Source organism: Camelus dromedarius, chromosome 8 (assembly GCF_036321535.1).
Source record: "Camelus dromedarius isolate mCamDro1 chromosome 8, mCamDro1.pat, whole genome shotgun sequence".
Classification (NCBI taxonomy): domain Eukaryota; kingdom Metazoa; phylum Chordata; class Mammalia; order Artiodactyla; family Camelidae; genus Camelus; species Camelus dromedarius.
Genome location: NC_087443.1, coordinates 48792432 through 48812703, shown reverse-complemented (window position 1 = coordinate 48812703; position 20272 = coordinate 48792432). Strand labels below are relative to the sequence as shown.

General features: G+C 41.3%; 1 protein-coding gene across 2 annotated transcripts in view; it reads right to left on the bottom strand.

The window, feature by feature from the left end:
• The window catches only part of PAPSS2 (3'-phosphoadenosine 5'-phosphosulfate synthase 2), a 73838-nt gene that overhangs the window by 14546 nt on the left and 39020 nt on the right, over positions 1 to 20272 (bottom strand). Inside the window, exons 2-9 of one of the 2 annotated variants that reach the window (XM_010979937.3) lie at positions 14665 to 14782; positions 11397 to 11632; positions 10292 to 10430; positions 9612 to 9730; positions 9372 to 9485; positions 7719 to 7830; positions 4684 to 4698; positions 1033 to 1238 (exon numbers count right to left, since the gene is read on the bottom strand). In XM_010979937.3, the coding sequence (XP_010978239.2) occupies positions 1033 to 1238; positions 4684 to 4698; positions 7719 to 7830; positions 9372 to 9485; positions 9612 to 9730; positions 10292 to 10430; positions 11397 to 11632; positions 14665 to 14782 (1059 nt within the window). The remainder of the gene's footprint in view (positions 1 to 1032; positions 1239 to 4683; positions 4699 to 7718; positions 7831 to 9371; positions 9486 to 9611; positions 9731 to 10291; positions 10431 to 11396; positions 11633 to 14664; positions 14783 to 20272) is intronic. The other variant, XM_031461335.2, reaches the window with a different exon arrangement.

The window sequence follows — 20272 nt, the reverse complement described above, 5'->3', positions numbered from 1 at the left end:
AGGGATAGAAGAGATCTCGGAGTTACTGAGTCTGGCCCCCTCCTTTTATAAATGAAGAAACTGAGGCCCAGAGAGAGGGTGTGCCTTGTCCGATCACAAGGCTTTTTAGAGTTGCCTAGGTCTCAGGTTGCTCTTTAGTCCTGTGAACTTTATGAAAGTTACTCCAGCTGAGGAATTTGACAAGTCAAATCATTAGTAAATGTCTTTTTTATTATTATTATTATTATTATTATTATTATTATTATTATTATTATTATTATTATTATTATTTGAACCCTAATGCTCTTATCTTGGATGAGGGATGGTTTTTGCATTTAATTACATGTATTTTTCTTTATGGGAAATTAACCACACGCAGCAATTCCCCTCCCTCCAGCCCCACCCCATCACCAGCAACAATTAGAAGTTGTGAAGGAATCTGAGTTTTATTCTATTTTGCCTTAATTAGATGAACGCATTTTTCAATATTAAAAATATCCACTGATGAAAATGTGGTATTTTCCCTCTGCAAACTGCCACTATCTGTGCTGATTTTTGTTTACTGAAAGAATGTCACTGACTCACCACCCCCCACTTCCAAAGGCCACAGACCATGAACTCTGAGTCTCTTTCCAGGGGTTAGTTGGATTCTTTCCATATGAAGACACTGACATCCCTTGTGAATTTCACGATGGACTAGGCTGCAAGCCCTGGCTGTGGTTTTGTGCATAGCACAGCTATGATTTTGGTCCTCTACTCATGATGCTAGACTAAATAATACCTCCCTGGTCTAGTTTTTTTCCCCATTTAGCTGAGGGAGCCAGCCATCACAGGATCTGAGGACTCAAGAAACCATTTAGGCCAGCACTCAAACAGAAAGTCATTTCTTTGCCTTATCTAAAAAGATCTCCCCAGGAAAAGCTTGCAAAACCTCCCTTAGAAATGCATTCTTCCATCTAACCCCAGTTTCTTTAATTCCTTTACAAAGGACTTGGAAAGAATTGTTTTTATCCCACGTTGAAAGAAAGCCCTTTCAAAGGTTTTGCCACTTACTTTGATATAGGGGTGTTTTGCACACATTGTGCCCCACACATAGGAACAACGCTCCTCTTTTCTATGTTCGTAGAATTCAGGGTCTTGTAAGATAGCCACCCTCCGTCCTTCATATGTCAGGACAAATTTGCCGCACCCTTCCAGCCGCGTCTTGTCATCCACAGAGAGAGGCAGAACAATGGGAATGCTCATGTTGATCACTCCGTCTGTGGAGAGAGCCAGGTAATGCGTGAACAGAACATACAAGCTGTGCTGCCCTTTAAGGAGGACTCAAATGTGTAAGGTGTCCCTTCCAAACACTTCTTGCAAAAGACCTAACTCTAACATGGTTGTGCTGGATGCACCAGTTTCTCTGGAGTCTAAGTCCCTGAGAAGCTTCTCAAAGCCAGAGATGGAGCATTTGTGAAAAGCAGGCTGAGTTTCAAATTGTGTTGGTGGCTTCAGGAAATGATTTGGAGGATCATGAAGGGACATCTCCAGTCTGAGTTCTCTTTTTAAAGTTCGGTTCTGACCGTAACACACTAGGGAGCTTAGTCTTTAAAAATCCAGTTAGACAAAATAAAGTTTGGCAAAGCCCTCTGTATCTGTGGTTCCGCACCCACAGATTCAACCACCCTAAGGATCACAAACTTAATACATGATCTACCTTTGGTTGAACCTGCAGGTGCAGAACGCATGGATACGGAGGGCCGACGGTGGGACTGGAGCATCCACAGATTTTGGTATCTTCACTGGGTCCAGAACCAGCCCCCTCCCCTCTCGTCCCCTCACTCCCTGCAGATATGGAGGGATGACTGTGATTTCTTAGTGAAGCCAGATAATGTAAAAGAAATTGCACAGCTGTTTCCCCCCTTTTGTAATAGTGCCCTAACATTCTAACAACTATGTCAGGCTTTCAGTTGTACTTACAGTGAGAATATGGGGGCACAGAGTTAAGTACATAACACTAAAAAATACTAGGGAGATTTGGGAGGAGTTCCCAAGTTCAAGACTCAGGAAGAAATGAAAGGAAGGTGAGTAAAGAAAACATTCAACCTGTTACCAAGTCTACGCTGGTACTGCTCACTGTAGGACAGGCCAATAAATCGAGAGGTGAGTTGTTGGGGCAAGGCTTAGCAACTTTATTCAGAAAGCCAGCCGACTGAGAAGATGCGGGACTAGGATCCCTAAGAGCCATCTTCCCTGGGTTAGAATTCAGGCTTCTTTTATACTAAAAGGGGAGGGAGTAATGTCAAACATTTCCTGGTTCCGTTCAGACGCCGGAAGGGATGTGTTAATTTCCTTCGTCCAGCAGTCACTCACAGGTGGGCCTGGTCAGGATGTTTCCTGTGAGCTCAACAAAGGTATTTTAGCTTAACATCCATTACCTGGGAGGCACAGTTCCCAGAGATGGGCCATTATGTATAATTTAAGCTTATAGGCAATGTCCCTTTAGTGATTAACTTGTAGCAAAAGCATAGAATACAAAGGTTAAAGTAAAATAAACAGATCCAATATGGTGTCAGATGTGTCCTTCCCTATTACAAACTCAGGAATTCAAAACAGGAAACAACTGCTGTTATTTGTGGATTAGGGGAAATGTACCATAGATTAATGAAGTCTTTTAAGCCGAACTTTCAAAATCCAACACTGGATAGAGTTAAAGATCTGAGATCCAAATTCTGTTCCTTTGGGGCACAACACTCCCCCCGATAGCTATGAAAGCAAAATCTACAGGTACATCACCTTGCACATTTTAAATACTCTCCAGCAGTTACCCGGACATAAAGAACATCACAGGGGTAGACAGCAACTTCCCGCAACAAAGAAATCTTGTATATCAGAAAATCCTGCCACTTGCTCTGGGAGCCTTATAAACCGCAAGGAAGATGCCATGCACAGAGAGCAATGAATTTTGTCACTCAAATAACTGCTTTGTTTCAAAGTTCATAGGCAGTAAGAGTGGTCCAAGCAAGCCCTGTGCAGAGAGCACTAAACTCAAAGCCAGGCGATCTCCTGTGTCACTCACCTTCTCTGCGCTCAGTTTCTCCACTTGGAAAATGGGATCATAAATAATATGTATATCCCTGGGGCGCTGGGAGGAGGCATACTGTAAAGCACTATACCAATAGAGGTTTATAATAAAAGATGATTAAACCCACCGCATAGTCTAGTTGATAAAAAGGGAGGGAGGCTAACAAAGAATAACACCTGCAAGGATGCTGATGATCTAATGAGAAATCATGCTTTCTGTGGATTGTGGACTACTGACCACACTGCTTATAAAGAGTGCCTTGACAGAAATAAAGTAAAACAAAATGCAAAGCAGAAGGTGGGCGGGATGCTGGAGGGAGCCCAGCTCTGCCTGCAGTGCTGCCGTCCATAGGTCATTCTGGGGTGGAATCCAGAGACTGCTCCACCTCCCTGTTGCCGTCACCTTCCTTGGTCCCAGGTTCCAGCCCAGGAACCTGCCTTCATCTTGGCCTTGAGTGAAAAATCTGAACTAAAGAAACAGCATTCCCTGACAGGCTGTCAAGACAGCTAATCTGGGGAGTGTTGCAGAGTAACAACCGCAACTGATCACACACACTTGTAGCTCCAGCTCCACGCAGGTATAAGCAGATATGCTGCAGTTTCCCTTCCATCTTAATCAACCTTTCTAATACATGAACTTATCCTACAGTTTAACCTTGTGATGAAATATCCTCCAAAGCTTTAAACATTGGCTCGGGCTTTCAGCCTTTTTCCATCATGTTCTTCAGCTCTGGTGGAAACCACCCGGATTCTTTTACTGCAGTGTATCTCACTTTGGAAAAGAGAATCATAGGTTTGTTTTGTTTTGTTTTTTTAGCCACGGTTAGTCCAACACTTAACTTCATGTTTAGTTAAATAATTTTGCTTTTGCTTTAAATAATTTTCAAGTCTGCTGTTTTAACCTTGTAGATCCACTTATCATTTACTTGGGACAGTTTCTAGACAAAAACTAAAATGCTTTTTTTTTTGCACAGCAGTCTTTTTCAAAGAAAAACAACAATGATGAAAATAATACTAAAGATAAATGACAACTTCAGAATTTTACCTTTTCGTTCTGGTACAGTGCACAAGTTTACAGTCGCAGCCAGCATGTGTTTATTCCCAGTTTTATAATTACCAATCATAGCTTGAAATTAAATTCATGCATAATCACACATCACCAACAAATGAAGTACAACCATCCACAATCCAACCAGGTGCATCCACTTTAAATTGCATCTAAAACTGACCTATCCTTCGTCAATTAAAAATGCTTTGATAAATGCAATAGAAAAAAGTTTCCAGATTTATGAAACTAAATGAGGACCAACACTCAGCAGAAGTAATGAGCAGAGAGGATCATACATCTTTTAAATCTCAGGAACAAAATGTGCAACAAAAACTTAGAAACAAGTTTACTTTTGTCAGCCAAATACAAAATTATCAACAACAGCTGCATCTGATCCAGAATTTCCTGTTACTTGCACTCCTGTCAACAGAAGAATGTAGCTTTATTTTATTATAACTGGTTGGATCATGAATTGTTAGCAATTACAACTGGTTCATTTACATTTTTTTTAGTTATGGTCTTCCCATTTCTAATTGATATAACATATCTAATTATAATAATTTAACTACTTGCAAAGTTGAAATACATACCAGGAAGGAACATGCCTAGAGAAATACAAACACAAGAAACATGTTTTCATCTCTCCACCAACATAATATATAGTAAAGCAACAATGTCAAGGAACAAATTTCTATTATGAAACTTCATACATACAACGTAAAATACACTGAACTCCTTGCTAATGCTATTTCTAAAAATAGAGAATATATGACAGCAAAAACTGGTGAGAACAGAATTGATATTGAATACTGTTTAGTACAATCCAAAAGGTTTGTTTAAATTATTATCTGTTTTTAAATAATTAAACCATATGCCAATAGCCCCTCCAACTTCAGCAAGAAGTTGTCTCTTACAAATATATAATGTTAGAGCTACTGTCAGATGATTCCAAATGAGGCTTTGGAAGGTGTAGAGACAAACTGCCCCGGACGTCCTGGAATCCCAGATGTTAGAGGACATGAAAGTATGCCTAGTGGGACAAGTACAAATACTTGAAGCAGGATAACCTGGATTTGAATCCAGGCTTCAAGTGAGTTATTTAACCTTTCCAATACTTATTTCCTTGCATAAAGAAAATACCTTCACAGTGATGCTACCTGGGTTAAATGTGATGCCCTCTGTCAAAACACCAGGATCGAAACACATTATGTGCTGAATAAATGCTGGCAGTTATGAGAGGCCTCGAGCCCTGCCTTGGAAAGTCAGAGCTGGGGAAGACTTGCCCTTAACGATCAAGTCTCACCAAGCTGCCATGTCTTAACACTACTTGGATACCATCAGTCAAGAACATAAGTTTGAGGTTCCATTTTTAAATTTAGATATGACATGTATGATTGGAGGATCTGTGACAACCCGCAGACTACATATCCAGTGAGAAATAAAGTGATATAATACATTGACATGACAATAGATTCTTGAGTAATATACAGAGTAACTCATACTATATAGTCACCAAAAACACTAAAAAAAAGATATTTTGTTTTGCTTTTGGACTGAGTAGACTGTGTTAATTTTTTTTTAAACGTAGGGGTAAATTGTGAACCTTTCAGAAAATGAAAACCAACAAAATATTTTTGGGAGACTGGGTCAGAATAGAAACAATTTTACCTAAACATTGTAGGTGGTCAAGAAATGGGCAATTGTTTAATGATAGTTGAAAATGACCTCATGTCTGTGGCTACAGAAATTATTTCACATTTTCAATGGTGGTGACTCAAACTTCCATAAATTAGTTAAAATTAAATGCTATCCATATGAATGATATCTTGCCCAACCTTCTGATATATAGTTATATCATCTTTTGGAATTTAACTATGTCTACAGTCCAGAAGCCATCAAACCAGGTTCTACCATGAACTGTCATGGTGTGACAGAGGGCAGAGTGTTTCAACCAGCTTCTCTGAGATGCCTTCAGGGCTGCTGTCCAGGTGGGAGAAAGGCTGAGCCCACCCCTTCTACAGGCGGAGTTTCATTTTCATCTGTTGTATATATTGCCTCAAATTTCACTGAAATAGTTATCTGGCTTGAAAAAAAAAAGTTTGACAACCACTGATGTCGTGGGAAAACCCCTCTGGACTGGGGTTCAGCAGAGGAGCTGTGTACTGCTTGTCCCAGCAAGCTCCTATTTGTCTTCATGATCTATTTCCAGCAGCTAGGACAAACCCCGGCATATAGTAACATTCAATAAATATTCAATATTGGCTGGCTAAGGAACATCTTATCTGTGCTGCTGCCACACTGATGTGGCTATATAGACAAGCCACTTGGTCTCTTCAAAACTTCAAATCCTTTTAACTGTATTCAGTATGGGAGGGGGTGGATGTTAATATATGGAACATTTACTATTGGACCAGGTATTCTTTTAAACTTTCAGTGAGGTAGGAACTGTTATTGAGATCCTTATTTTACAGATGAGGAAACTGAGGCACAGAGAGTATAAATAATTAGCCCCAGGTTCATAGCTAATCACTGGCATATGAACTCAGAAAGTTCGATGCCACAGCTCACTCTTATCCACTATATTCTGCCTCTACTTAGGTAGAGGTGGGCAGCATATTATATTCCTGGTATTCCTTTTTATTAATTGATTTACACAGGAATTAAGGAGGCTTCTTGGGGGCATGGGAAGTTTTGAATTCTAATTACAACTGGGGTTGTTTATGCCCCATTCCCCAGGCAGAGGCACAAGTCTAAAACATGAACATTTTCCTCAAGAAAGAACATCTGATTTGACTTTTCTTCCTAAAAGGTTTGGAGCTCTGCTCAGTATGATAAATTCAGTATGACTCTATCACCATCCCTTCTCCACTTAGCAGCCATTCCCCAAGATCTTAAAATGCATACATTCCATTTTATAAGGTCGGGCAGTTCGAGAAAGGAAATGATCATAGAGGGGAAGTGTTCTGAATGACACGGCCTTCTGACCTTGACAAGATCAGCTCTCTCAAAGCCATTCACTTTGTGTCCAGAAAGCTGCCTCCATACCCCCTGTTAGAATTTAGTGGATGAAGCCACCCTAATACATTTCATGTATGGGCATGAATACTGACACTTCATCATCCACAGAAGAAAGCAGCTGCTTCAGTAATGCTTGATAGAGCAAACTGGAGGATGGGAGGCCCCCTTCAAGCCAGCAGTGAGTGCTGAGTTCATCTAAGATGGTCCAAGCAGCTGGCGACGGTGCTTCTGACTGTCCACTGCCTTCTGAGCATCAGGGCCAGCAAAGGGCAGGTGGAGGTGAAACACACTTAACCTTCTGTTGGTTTTGTGTACGAGCTTCATTTTTGGTTCCTTAGCTTTAAATAATCACTAATCCTTGGAGGTTAATCCAAAAAAGTTCTAAAAATGGAAGCTTACATATAATTGAACACAACTTAAATAATCTAAATATTGTCACAACAAGTTTTACAAACGAAGGCTTAGCATTTCTTGTACTTTTGAAGACTTCTGAGAATTTTTTTCTTTTTTTATTCGTTTTTCTAATTTTAAAATTATCATTATTTTTTAAGATGGATTTTTTTTTCTTTAATAATAAAGAATAAGAAACAAACAGAAAAACCCATACCGTCTAGCAGGGTGCCGAAGTGTACAACCTGCAAGTACTCCTTCTCCCGCATAAAACCTTTGAGGGGAGTGGCCCAGCCTTCACTCAAAACTTGGACCCACTGAAGATCCAGCTGCAAAACACAAAAAGCAAATGAGCATTTCCATAAGCTCTGTTTTCCAACCATACGGCCCCAGGACCGTCCTTTCTTACTCAGTTGACAAGAGAATGAGGGCAGACTTTTCAGGTTTTAAGTGTTCCAATATATATAAAACTGACCCGTGATCTAGGGGCTGGAGCAGTTTGAGTCTAGAACTTTCCTTTGGGAGAGTGGTGAAAAGATTTCAAATTGGGATGATTTACCCAAACACCCTAGGCTGTGTTTACCCTTATGATAGGCAACTGTGTTGAAAATTCACTGTTCATCTTTTTCCACAAAAATTCTGGTTTGGCTATATTTTTTTTCACCAAATGTGCTAGTTATTTGACTGAATTGGGCAAATCATTGACTCTAAGAAAAACGTCCACAATTTTTAGCACAATACTGAAAGGCCTTCAAGCTCTGGCCCCAGGGGCTCATGTAGGGACATCTGTCTCCAGCCAGTCCCCATTTGGGGGCCTAGTCACCAACAGTATGGGACAACGTGTAGTCTAAACACACATGAGGTTTCAAGTCCATCCTCCCCTCTATCTGAAAATTCTATTTGCCATTTAAAACCCAGCTCCTGGGCCACTGCTCTGAAACCTTCCCTGTCACCCCTAGGATGGAAAGAATTAATCGTTAGATTCTTTGAAGTTCTTCTGTACCTTGAAGACCATTTTGTTACTGGAACTATTATTCCACACTGTAATTATAATTCTGTGCTTCTCATCTGCCTAGAGCATTGGAGTGCTCAGAATTTATTGTGTAGAGTTAGGAGTTCTGTGTATAAATTTGTTGTGACTTATGAAAGTCTGGGATCTTCACGAGCTGAGGCACGTTCCCAATTTACTCTGCCTCTTATAAAAATGTCCAAGGTTTTAAGAGATACCAAAAAGTTGCCAGTGAAGACTCAATCACCTCGTATAGACCAACCAACACCGACCCACGGAAAGGCCAAGGCATCTGCAAGGCTGTTGGCTGGGACTACATCTTACATCTTCCAGGTAGAAAAATCAGTGCAACCAAAGCTGTCTCCCTTGTCTCCTCAGACTGGACTCTCCCTGATGAGCAAAGAGTGGGATTTGCTGAGCAGAAAAAAGATGAAGGCATTCACATCACTTTAGATCAAGGTTGCTTTTTGTTTTCTTCAAATTCCTTTTCAGTAGTCCAAGAAACACTTGTATTCTGGACAAACTATTTTCTCAGCAACGGCCAACAAACAGTTACCGCCCAGTGCGTGCATGTTGGCATAACTGAAGGTATAATGACAACTATATAAAACGGTCCCATGCAGATACAGAAGCTGCCTTCCCCGTCTGCCCCTGTGCATGGCATTGATCAGCTGCCTTGTGGCAACTCCTGGTGACTGTCTCAACAAGAGGTAAAAAAAAAATTGGCAAAATGAAGTGTTTTTCTTTTAGGACGTTGTGTTTTCCTTGTGTGTACCTACCTTATTATTAAGAGTAACTGTAAATGGATCATAATGGCTGATCCTAAGCCTAATTCTCCTTTGCCAGTTCGCACCCTCTTACCTTGGTAATCGATAGTGAAGGAAGAGCTTCAGCCTCAGCTCGGACTTGGTCGAGTTTGTTTTCTGGCACAAAGAGTTCGTGGATGCCTTTGATTATAGTATGGGGTACAATGTTCTGAAATGAAGCAGACTTGGTCACAATTTGGAATAAAAACTATAAAAAGAACACTTCAGTTAACAGACAATTTTCATGACTTTATAAAATTATTAAAAAAAAAAAAAAGACATTCAGTCCACCCACCTGCTCTTGCAGAAGCTCCACCACCTGCTGCACACAGTCACTCACTGAGGACAAGTTGGTTTTAAGCACAAGCTCAGGAGTTTCAGGTTTCTCATAATCAGAATCAATACCCGTAAAGCCTGCAACACAGAAGGGTGAAGTTCACATCTGCACCAACAGAACAATCTTTTTAATCAACAAGACGTAACACATGTTGGGATAATATTTTAAACCGTTATATTCAGATTATAACAGAAAAGGCCAAACAGCCATCCTTGACCTCAGGCCATAGGTAAGAAAATATACAGCTGTGTTTCCAATATAGAAAGCCCCAAATTATCAACAAAATCTGGCTAGCTGGGTCCAAGCCCCCTGCAGCTGATCAGAATCGAAAAGGAAGACAAGAAGGAGGTAAACCCTGAAACCTTCCTCCTAGGCACACACTCACATATTATCCATTGTAGTCCTCTGAACTTGACTGCTTGTGGCTGGGGTGATCATTACTTGAAAAAAATAAGCTTGTATTTTAAAAAGCCCAAGGACATATGGAAGATATTATGGTTTGATAAAAAGTTATGTGTGTTATGTGCAATTTTGGAAAACCGCTTTCAAAACTTCAGATAGATTTCTGGGGACAGACCAGTAATATGAATTGGTAGCAAAAGTAACTGGCAAAGGTGCCACTGAGCTCGCTCTCCCACCTTTGATCTCCCCAGCTCGGGCCCGTCTGTAGAGGCCTTTTACATCTCTGCTCTCACAGATGTTTAGAGGCGCATCTACAAATATCTCAAAGAACGGCAGTCCTGCCGATTCATGGATTTTGCGGGCATTCTCACGGTCCTGGAAAAAAAGGACATTTCAGCATGTAAGTGGCTCCATAATGAAATTCTTCATCACAATAAATATAAAAATAGATAAAAAACAAATTCTTCTGTACAGCACAGGGAACTATATTCAATATCTTGCAATAACCTTTAATGAAAAAGAATATGAAAAGGCATATACATATATACGCATGACTGGGACATTATGCTGTGCACTAGAAACTGACACATTGTAACTGATTATACTTCAATTTAAAAATTAAACAAACAAACAAACAAGCAGACAAATCATTGTATGCGCTGGCCTTCCACAGCCTTAAGATAACACGGGCTTTGTGCTCTGCAGAGGTGGCAGGAAACTAGCCCTTTAGAGAAAGTCCAGAAATTTCACTCTAGTAAACAGCTCTCCCAGGGTCTTTAAACAAACAAACAAACAAAACCCATGGAAAAGAATCTCAACTAAAAGTCAGGGCAGACAGCTGACGAAACAAGAACATTTTGTCCTCAGGATATGTTCAAAGCACATAGTGTCTTATTTGTGGCTCAGAAAATTTTACCGTTTTAAAACAAGAGTGACATGCCACCTCGGTGATTTCAATATTAAACACTCATTGCCTGGTGCGCTGGCAGGGAACTGCTGTTTTCTTTCACAAGCTAAAGTCCTCAGACTTTTTGGAGAAATAAAATTAATTGAGCTTTAGAGTTTTCCCTGTTTAACTTTTCCTTCCTTTCAACTCTGGCCAAGTGTACCTTACAACTGTGAGAGTGGAAGGGTTTAAGTCAGGTGCCCTGGCATCTGGAAATGAAGGGACACTCTTTATATAATTCAATATTAAAGAGAGGAAATGAATGAGAGAGTGAGAAATTGGGGAGACTGTGGTGCAAACAGAACATATGACATCCTTCTCCCCCTGCAAACCCCCCACCAGCTCCTTATCCCGCAGTGGGAGTCCCAGCGCTGTGTGTTGCCAAATCACTTCACCTTTGTGAAAGGAGAAATGAAGCTGGTGATGCAGACCAGACCAGCGTCGGCGAACAGCTTGGCCACCTCGGCAATCCGGCGGATGTTTTCCTCTCTGTCCCAGGGAGAGAATCCAAGGTTTTTGTTGAGGCCGTGACGGACGTTGTCGCCATCGAGGGAGTAGCAAGGGATGGCGTGGGAGACGAGATACTCTTCCAGAGCAAAACTGATTGTTGTTTTTCCAGCACCAGAGAGACCTGTTCAGAACAGGCAAGACAAGACTGGCATTGTCTCTGATTGTTGAAGGTGATAAAGTGTGCCCTGATCCTAATTGTGAACTGATCCTAATTTTTACCTAATTCAAGTGTCATTACAATCATTTGATTGACTCCAAATCAAAATCATTTGTATCTAGAAAAAGCATAGTTTACTTACAAGTCAATTACTTCTATTTCTTTCAAACCTTGAAAAAACTATTTGTCCCTTATTAGGATTATAGACTTTCAAAGCAAAAGGGGTCCATCCAATAGAGAGACCTTGGAGGGGATACGTATGGTCCTTGGTGTGTCCAGTTTTATCTGCAGAGTGCTTTAAAGATTAGAAAGTTGTGCATACAAATCCAGATTTTGGCTTCTCTTGAAAAAAATCAGAAGACCTGGTGACAATGTTCTCATATCCCCTTGTGACAGCCATCAGCCAGAGTGGAGGGGACAGCCAGCCCTTGGAGTCCACCTTCCTTGCAGATGCTGCCAAACAACCATCTGACAACAAAGCCCACATACTGTCCTTTTGCCTTCAAGGTTTTTCCAAAATGACTCTCAAAACATGAAGACAGGGGACCCTCCTCAGCTGGGCTGCAGACGTAGTTAGAGCTGCCATATGCTCTTAGATGTTTGGAGTCTTCATATGAGAGCAGAGTTACCACATGCCTTTTACCATAGTTTCAAAGCACAATGATTGGGAACACACTTTATAATTTCTATATGAGGAAGAACGTAAGGAGGAAGGGAAAGAAATGCTACATGCCAAAATTACTTAAGACCGTAAAACATGAACTGCCCTGGAAAAGTAGCACCGTTAAAATTCAGTTGTCCGAAAGATCTCTGAACCTGAAGCATATTCCATGGTGCCAAGCCACAGTCAGACAGCACCCAGGGTGGAAGAGGAAAAGTTGGATTGCGGAGCAGGCAGAAAGGAAGTCAGAAAGTTGTCAATACAGAGAAAACAGTAGGAGTAAAGAGGAAACAGACAAAAGAAGTAAGAGAAAGCAGGGCTGCAGGACTGAGAGGAGACTTGAAAAGAAAGGTGATCTCTGAAAGGTAAACAAGTCATTTCCATATTTTCAGTTGTGTTTTAAAGTCATGCCCTTGGCTTTGGCAGAGTACCATTAGAAAAAGTGGTTCCACGAAGACCGTGTTGGCAATCTTTGTAAATCTTTCTTGAAGACTCTGTCTATTACATTATTATGTAACTCAATTTCATTTGAATAAAGACTAGTGTGACAAATGCCTCTTAAAATGTACGTCCAGCTGTGAGGCAGGAGAAATGGGACTCCTGAATCTCTGGTACGGTCTCTTACGTCAGAAAATAAGAGAAATAATAGAAATTTCCTTCTATTTTGCTTCAGTTCTCATGAAACTAAACGCTAAATCACAGTAACTATATTAAACCAGGCCATTGACATATTTATTTTAATACATTGGGGTAACACCAATTACATCCACTGAGAGTTTTACTAGGGGCCAGGCCCTGTGCTAAGTGCTTTATTTCATTTAGTTCTACCTACACCTCTATGAGGCAGGGACTGTCCTTATTCTCATTTTACAGATAAGGAAACTGAGACTTAGAGAGGTTGCTTGGCTTGTCCAAAGTCACACAGCTAATGCAAGTGGAGCTGGGACTCAAATCCAAGTCTCTGGGTTTGAAGTGTGCGGTTTCTTCCAGTCTCCCTGGTCAATATCCAACCTCTCTAATATGAGAATGAAAAATAAAGTAGGACAAGATGATTTTCGAGGGTAAGACAGGGGAAGTACACCCTTGAGACTTTTTTTGCCTCTTCTACCAGTTCTTTTTTTTTCTTCTTCTTTTCAGGGGTGTTTCACATTTGGCAAAATGGGTTCTGTATGTCCCAATTCAAAATTTGGACAAACACATGAAGGCAAAACATCCCATGAAGGCAAACACATAGCAAGAGGGAGACGTCTGGAGCGCAGCTGTTTTATTCACTGCTGCACAGTGTGTCTCTCTGAGGGCGCTGGGGGAGATGGTTCAGGAAGTGTGACCCGAGAATCCTGCCTTTTGGGATACAGCAGGCTCCTTGCCCCCTGTCCAGCCTCACCCTGGAAGCTGGGAAGGCTTGCTGTTCCAGAGATGAATAAAATCAGGAGAACAAAGGCAAGTGCCACAGGCACTAGGAAATGGCTTGAATGAGAAGAGGCTCCTGCAGACAGGAACAGGAAAGGCCCAGAACAGAAAGAAAAGATGCAAGCAGGTCCCTGCTTGTCGTGTTCTTTACAATTATCTTCAGGTTAGAATAAATCAGCATTTGGGAGCAGACAGGAACACAGAAGTTGATTTCATAACCTGGATAAACATATCTTGGCATCTGGGCTCATCTCCACTTGAAATACTATGTCTACAAAATGAACTTGCTTTTTTCCTGTTGAGTCCAGGTTATGTCTAATTCCAGTTCTGTCACTAACTCTTAACTTTGACATTCTGGGGCTATAAAACACAACAAAAAGGGACATTCATTTGGTCATCTCAGTGGGAGTGAGTTATTTTTCTATACAAGGGACAGTCCTCAGCTACACAGAAATCACTAGTTTTTCGTCTCACATAGATTTTAATTTTTGTATAAATAAGTGAAATAGCCCCCCTAGAGTGTTAAAATCTCAGAAAACAATAAAGAATATCTCTCATGGACAGCCAAATGCTTGATGTCAAATTCGGAGAGCCCCATTCATAACTGCCAGTGAACGTATTTAGGCATGAAACCGAGAATGATGGTGCCCCTTAGAGCCAGAAGGGAATGTCCTAATCAACTTGGCCCAACCTTTCCTGCCAAAGAGGTGAAAACGGAGAACTGGAGACATTCTGTGACTTGATGCAAGTCCTACCTCTCACTGATGGGTAGAGGTAGGACTTGGGAAACACCCAAGCTTTCTACCACAGCTCTTCCCCTGCTAATGTTAAGCACTCAGTATGTGTCATCTGTTACAGTAATCTCCTTAAAATTGTGTGTCACCATCAATTTTCAATTAAAAAAAAATATGTCGACAAAACATACCTGTGAGCCACACGGTGCACCCTCGGAATCCGCCCCTGGTTCCTACCACCTGCCCTCGCTTGTTCCTGCTCACGTGGTGGGCCTGATAGACAACATTGGTGGATTTCTGCTGGTTCCCCTACAAAACCAGAGCAAGCACAATGTGTGAGCAATAAAATAATAAATCTGCAGATACTAGCTACTATATATACAATAGATAAACAGCAAGTTCATAGTGTATAGCACAGGGAACTATATTTAGTATCTTGTAACTTACAGTGAAAAATATGAAAACGAATGTATGTATGTTCCTATATGACTGAAGCATTGTGCTGTACACCAGAAATTGACACAACATTGTAAACTGACTATACTTCAATAAAAATATATTAGAAAAAAATAAATTATAAATTCCTCAAAAATAACAATAAATCTACTACGTAAAAATATAATAAAAGAACAGATTACATTAATAGTCTTCCCTAATTGAAACTCCTCTCTTATAATTGGCATACAGAGTAACCATTAATTAATTCCACTAACTTACACACTGCCTTTAGAATATCCATCATGCCCGTTGGAAAGTATCATTTGAATGAGACAATTACTGATATGATGTAAAAGGTCTGGTTTGGTGACATTTTAAATGTGCACCTTTAGGTCACAATGAGGGAATGTCTTTGTTTCTATAAATGCATGTCCTCCCCAAGTCCTACAGGCATGAAGTGAAAACAACCCCAAAACCTGCGCCGCTGAGGAGTCACTACGGTGAGGCTGGCTGAGCCTCACTCTCTAAAGAACCCGGGAGAAGCCCAAATCCCAGAATGAAGGGTGAACGTTGGTCATTCCCCTCCTGCTCCCGCAAGACATCAGACACCAGGGACTTAAGAGTTTAGTCCCTTTTCACAAGGACTAAACTCTGTGTCCACTTTCCCTAGGGTCAGTGTATGAACTTTATAATCTTTCAGAAAGCCCTGCAGGAATGGAAATGCATCCGTTTAGTCTTGGAAGCTAATTCAAATCTCGAATGTCTTTATTTTGGCTGTAATAAAATCAGCCCTGTGAGAGCATGGATTATCTGATCCTGAGCCTAAACTCTGATTGGAAGGTACATTATCTGATGAATAAAAAAGGTAAAATGAGTCAATAAATAGTTTGTGGGGGACATTTTTTTAAAGTAACATGTGATCCAAGTTGGCGTGGGGCAGGGGAAACCTATACTGCTGATTAAATTAAAAGGTTGGGAACTACCCATGTCTTTGGCTTGGTAATCAAATTTCTAATGACAGATGTAATCCAAGTTGCTGTGAAAATCTACGAAGTCTTTTAAATTCTTTTTTTTTGCGGGGGGAGGTCATGAAGTCTTTTAAACATCACAGAAGTACACACACCAGAGCTGAGAAAGCACTAATATGCTTTGAGCAAGACCCAGAGAGTCTTAGAAAACTCTGGGTCACAGGAGGACAACTTTTAGATTCTGGAACAAATTAAATCACCTCTTGATGCCTTTCCTTTGGGGGGGAAAAATGAAAGGGGAATATAAATAGGACTCTTTGCAGGCTTATATGAGATAATGGATGTGAACAGGCGCTGTAGATGGCCGAGTTCTCTACGAATGTGGATGCTGACGACGATTATTCAGTGTGTGGCTCCAGTGGGAGAGGAGGGAGCCAGCTGGATTAGGACCAAGGAAACTGGCTTCCAGACCAAGGAGGAAGGAGCCCCCTGCTGGCCCTTGGGGGTTCAGAAAGGCATTGGGGGTGAGCCTGAGACTAAGACACAGAGCCCAGCAAAGGAGCCAGTTGGCAGGGACCGGCATTATCAGTGTCAGAGGCAGCCAAGAGGAAGGTTTTGAAAGCTGGGATCAGATGGGTTAAGTTACATAAAACTCTCCAAGGCTAGAGGCTCTGATTATCCGTCAGGTAAACTTGATCGGAACCCAAGACTTGAAAGGGGGTCGGGACGTAGTCACAGAATGCAGCAAACTAGACAGCCACCGGCGGCTTGCACGAAAAAGTTCATACATGGGGACAAATGACGCTAGTCCATGAGCTAGTCTAGCAGTATTTCCCTGGGTGAACAAATCCCCTGAAGGTATCTGGAGTCTTCTGTGCCAAGTATACTTTATAGCTCAAGGATAACATTTCTCTCCATTTCCTTGTTGATCGCTGCCATTAAATTTGAGAACCCTGTGTCTGAATAGCAGGCCCAAAAGTCAGTTCATCTGTTCATTCACGACTCTTTCAGTAAATTTTCATGTAAATGAGCTCCTACTAAGTGCCAAGGGCCATCCTGGGCGCTGGGAACATAGCACTAAACGAGGCAGAATCCCTGGCATCATTTTGGGGGGAATATACAGACAAAAAGGTCAAGTAACTGGGCCCCACTCCCAGAAGAGAGAGTGGGTCTCATACACATAGCTCAGTACCAAAGTGCATGGCTGTTAGCATAACTGACAGCATCTTGGACCCTCACAGCCTCTCCTGTCCTTCTGCTACCCTACCCAGGACTGTACTGTGCAGTGGCTCACTTCTGTGTCATCAAGGGCTTTGTAGTTAATAGATGTTGTTTAATAATCATTAGGACAAGGTGACCTCTATGCACTGTTAGTCCTTAAACAATGATGAAAACCTTTGCTGACATACTCCTGACGCCCATGAAACCAGTTACGCATCGATAAATTTCAAGTTAGAAATGCATGTCCTGTTTCCAAGCACCTACTCCTTTACATTAGGTTAACTGTAAAATTGTCCCAAGAGTCCTTCAGTGGTATGGAGTGCAGCTGCGTTTGCTTCTGGATCGTTGTTGGCCTGATTCCGATCCCACCCTGTAAGTTATCCTATCATATACTGATCCATCGTCATATGGAGCTGCCTACCTGGTCTTTTCAGTCTCAAGATGCTATCCCAGCTCAGTGGGCACTTTGCATTCCCTCCATCCTCCAATATGAAGATACATAAAGAACGGCTGCAACTCCACAATAAAGAAACAACCCAATTTTTTTAAAAGGGCAGAAGATTTGAACAGTCACTTCACAAAGGAAGACACACAAATGGCCCATAAGCACATGAAGAAGTGCTCAATGTCATTAGTCATGAGAGAAATGCAAGTTAAAACCAAAAAACGAGATGCTACTGATAAAAGCTAACGTCAGCAAGGATGTGCTCTCATGTGTTGACAGTGGAGGCGTAAAGTGATCCAACCATCTCAGAAAACAAAAAAAACCTGGCAGTTTCTTACAAAACTAAGTATTTACCTCTCTTATGACTCAGCAATTGCATTCATGGAGAAATGAAAACTTATATCCACAAAAAGATTTGTACAAGATTATTAACAACTCTTTTGGACAAAAACTGGAAATAACCAAGGTCTATCAATAAGAAAGTAGACAATAAAAACAACAGAGACAAAACAAACCCCCCAAATTGTAGAATACTTATGTAATGGAACATTAATCAGTAATAAAAAGGAATGGACAACTGATACATGCAACACAGATGATAATAAATGCAAACATTTTGCTGAGTCAGAGAAGTCGTACACAGAAAAGCTACATATGATTCCATATGAAGGCCCCCAACAGGGAAAACTAATTCACCAAGTCAGAACAGCAGTTGCCTCCGGGTGATGGCAATGCTATGCGTCTTAGTAAGGGTTTGAGGTACACAGGTGTTCGCATTTGGAACTTACAGAATATACACTTAAGATGGGGATTTCATCATATGTAAACTTTACCCATGCAAAAATAGAGCCATTTTTTTAAAAAGTAGGCAAACAAGAAACTACCTAATAAGATTCAGATGGTGGAATGAAATTGTTTAGCCCTGCTGCATTTGTGGAAAAGGGCTCTGATCCCATCACAGCAGATTTGACTTCAGGGGCTGCTGCCCACCCGTGCGCATGAATGCCCACCAGGACTTAATTTGTCCACAGAGATGATTTTTCCCCTCTCTTCTGGCTGCTCCTTCTCCCTACAGGCTGAGATCCAGAATAAACTCCAGGCTTTGTTAGTCTTCCACAGAAACTTTCTTATCATCTTGTTAATTGCCTCCCCAACAAGTGCTTGGTTTCCAAAAACATCAGGACCCACCGGAAGGAACTACCCTAAAACAGTATATAATAGTTAATCTCTTAACTTTTGGTTTTTATTAACTGCATCTTAATCATGAGTGTTCAGATTTTCTATCACTCCAGAGACATTTTAAACAAACAAACAAAATCTTTTCAGATGGCCAGCTACTGGGAAGTTTTTTTTTTGTTTCAGGAAGATATTTTGCTTCCTATTTATCTCAAATTTACCCTTGATTTTTCTCCAAAAGGCAAACAAATAAAATAAAAACAGATGTTCTGAAGGCTATTTGAACTGCAAAGGGGTGGAGCAGCTGAACGCTTTCCTTTTCCTTGCTGAAACTTTTACTCCTGTCTGTAGAGCATACGGTGTTCTAGGATTTGGAAAGAAAGTGACTGTCAGAAAAAGGATTCTTTGGAAAATAAAACACATGCTAAAGAAAAATGCTTGCCTCCCTGTCTGTAGAAACACAGTACACCTCTCTAACACCATCACTTATAGGAAGTGGCCCAGAAACCACAAAGTTGGTGGCATACTTCTATTCTGGGTCCCTAAGAAAAAAAAAATTGGCAAAAATCCCTATCTTCTTCCAGGTCTCTGGCCCAGAAAGACCCCCTCCAGCACTCACAGATGGAGCATGAGTATGGGTTTTGGGGTCATGCAGACCTGGGTTTGAAACCCACTTCACAACCTACTTGCTCTGTGACCCTGGGCAGGTGATTAACATCATTGATCTTCTATTTCCTCCTCTGTAAAATGGGGCTAAGAATAGTTTCCTCATAGGGTTGTGGAAAGGATTAAGTAAAATAATTTTATATATAAAGTAAAAAAAAAAATACAGGACACATGGTAAGATATTGGATCCGATGTGGTCCAGGTGGCATCAGTCTACTCTAGAGACATCACGGTAGTTTGAGATCTGAGTCACCCAGATTTAGAAGTGTTCTCTAAGGTGAGTCTGGGGAGGTGGGGCCCGTGTTCAAATCAGACCATGGATAGGACAGCATTTGGTAGCGGTTGAGTCTCACACACACACATTCAAGAGGATGTTGTTTTTCCAATCATAAAGCCCAGCCAGTAATACACCACTCTGAGCTGGACAAGTTTGAAGCCACCTCACTCCACCCCAAACCTACTGCTCTACTGCTGGCTGTCTCAGTCACACACTCTTAGTGACCAGCACAAGGATGGCCTTTGCCCCAGGTCAGCCTCATGAGCTATTAGAGGCGGGATTTTATCACACAGCCTAGAGTTGCAGTGCGTATCTCTGCCAGGTCCACCCCTCACTCCCATTGGTGATGCTGAAAGGGGAGTATGAAGGAGATTCTAGAACATGGGGTGGGGTAGGCTAGGTCATGACAGATCATCTCAGCCTTGGTTTTGCGTGACTAGAAAAGAAGCTACATGGGGAAAGGACTTCAGATTTTATGGCGAGGCGGGGCATCCCCAGAGCCAAATCCAAGCATGTGTCACCATGAAAATTATGAAAGAGGACGCTGGAGGAATGAGGAAGTTGGAAACCACAGGCCAGGTTAGGAGTTTCTCAATGCTCAAAGGTTT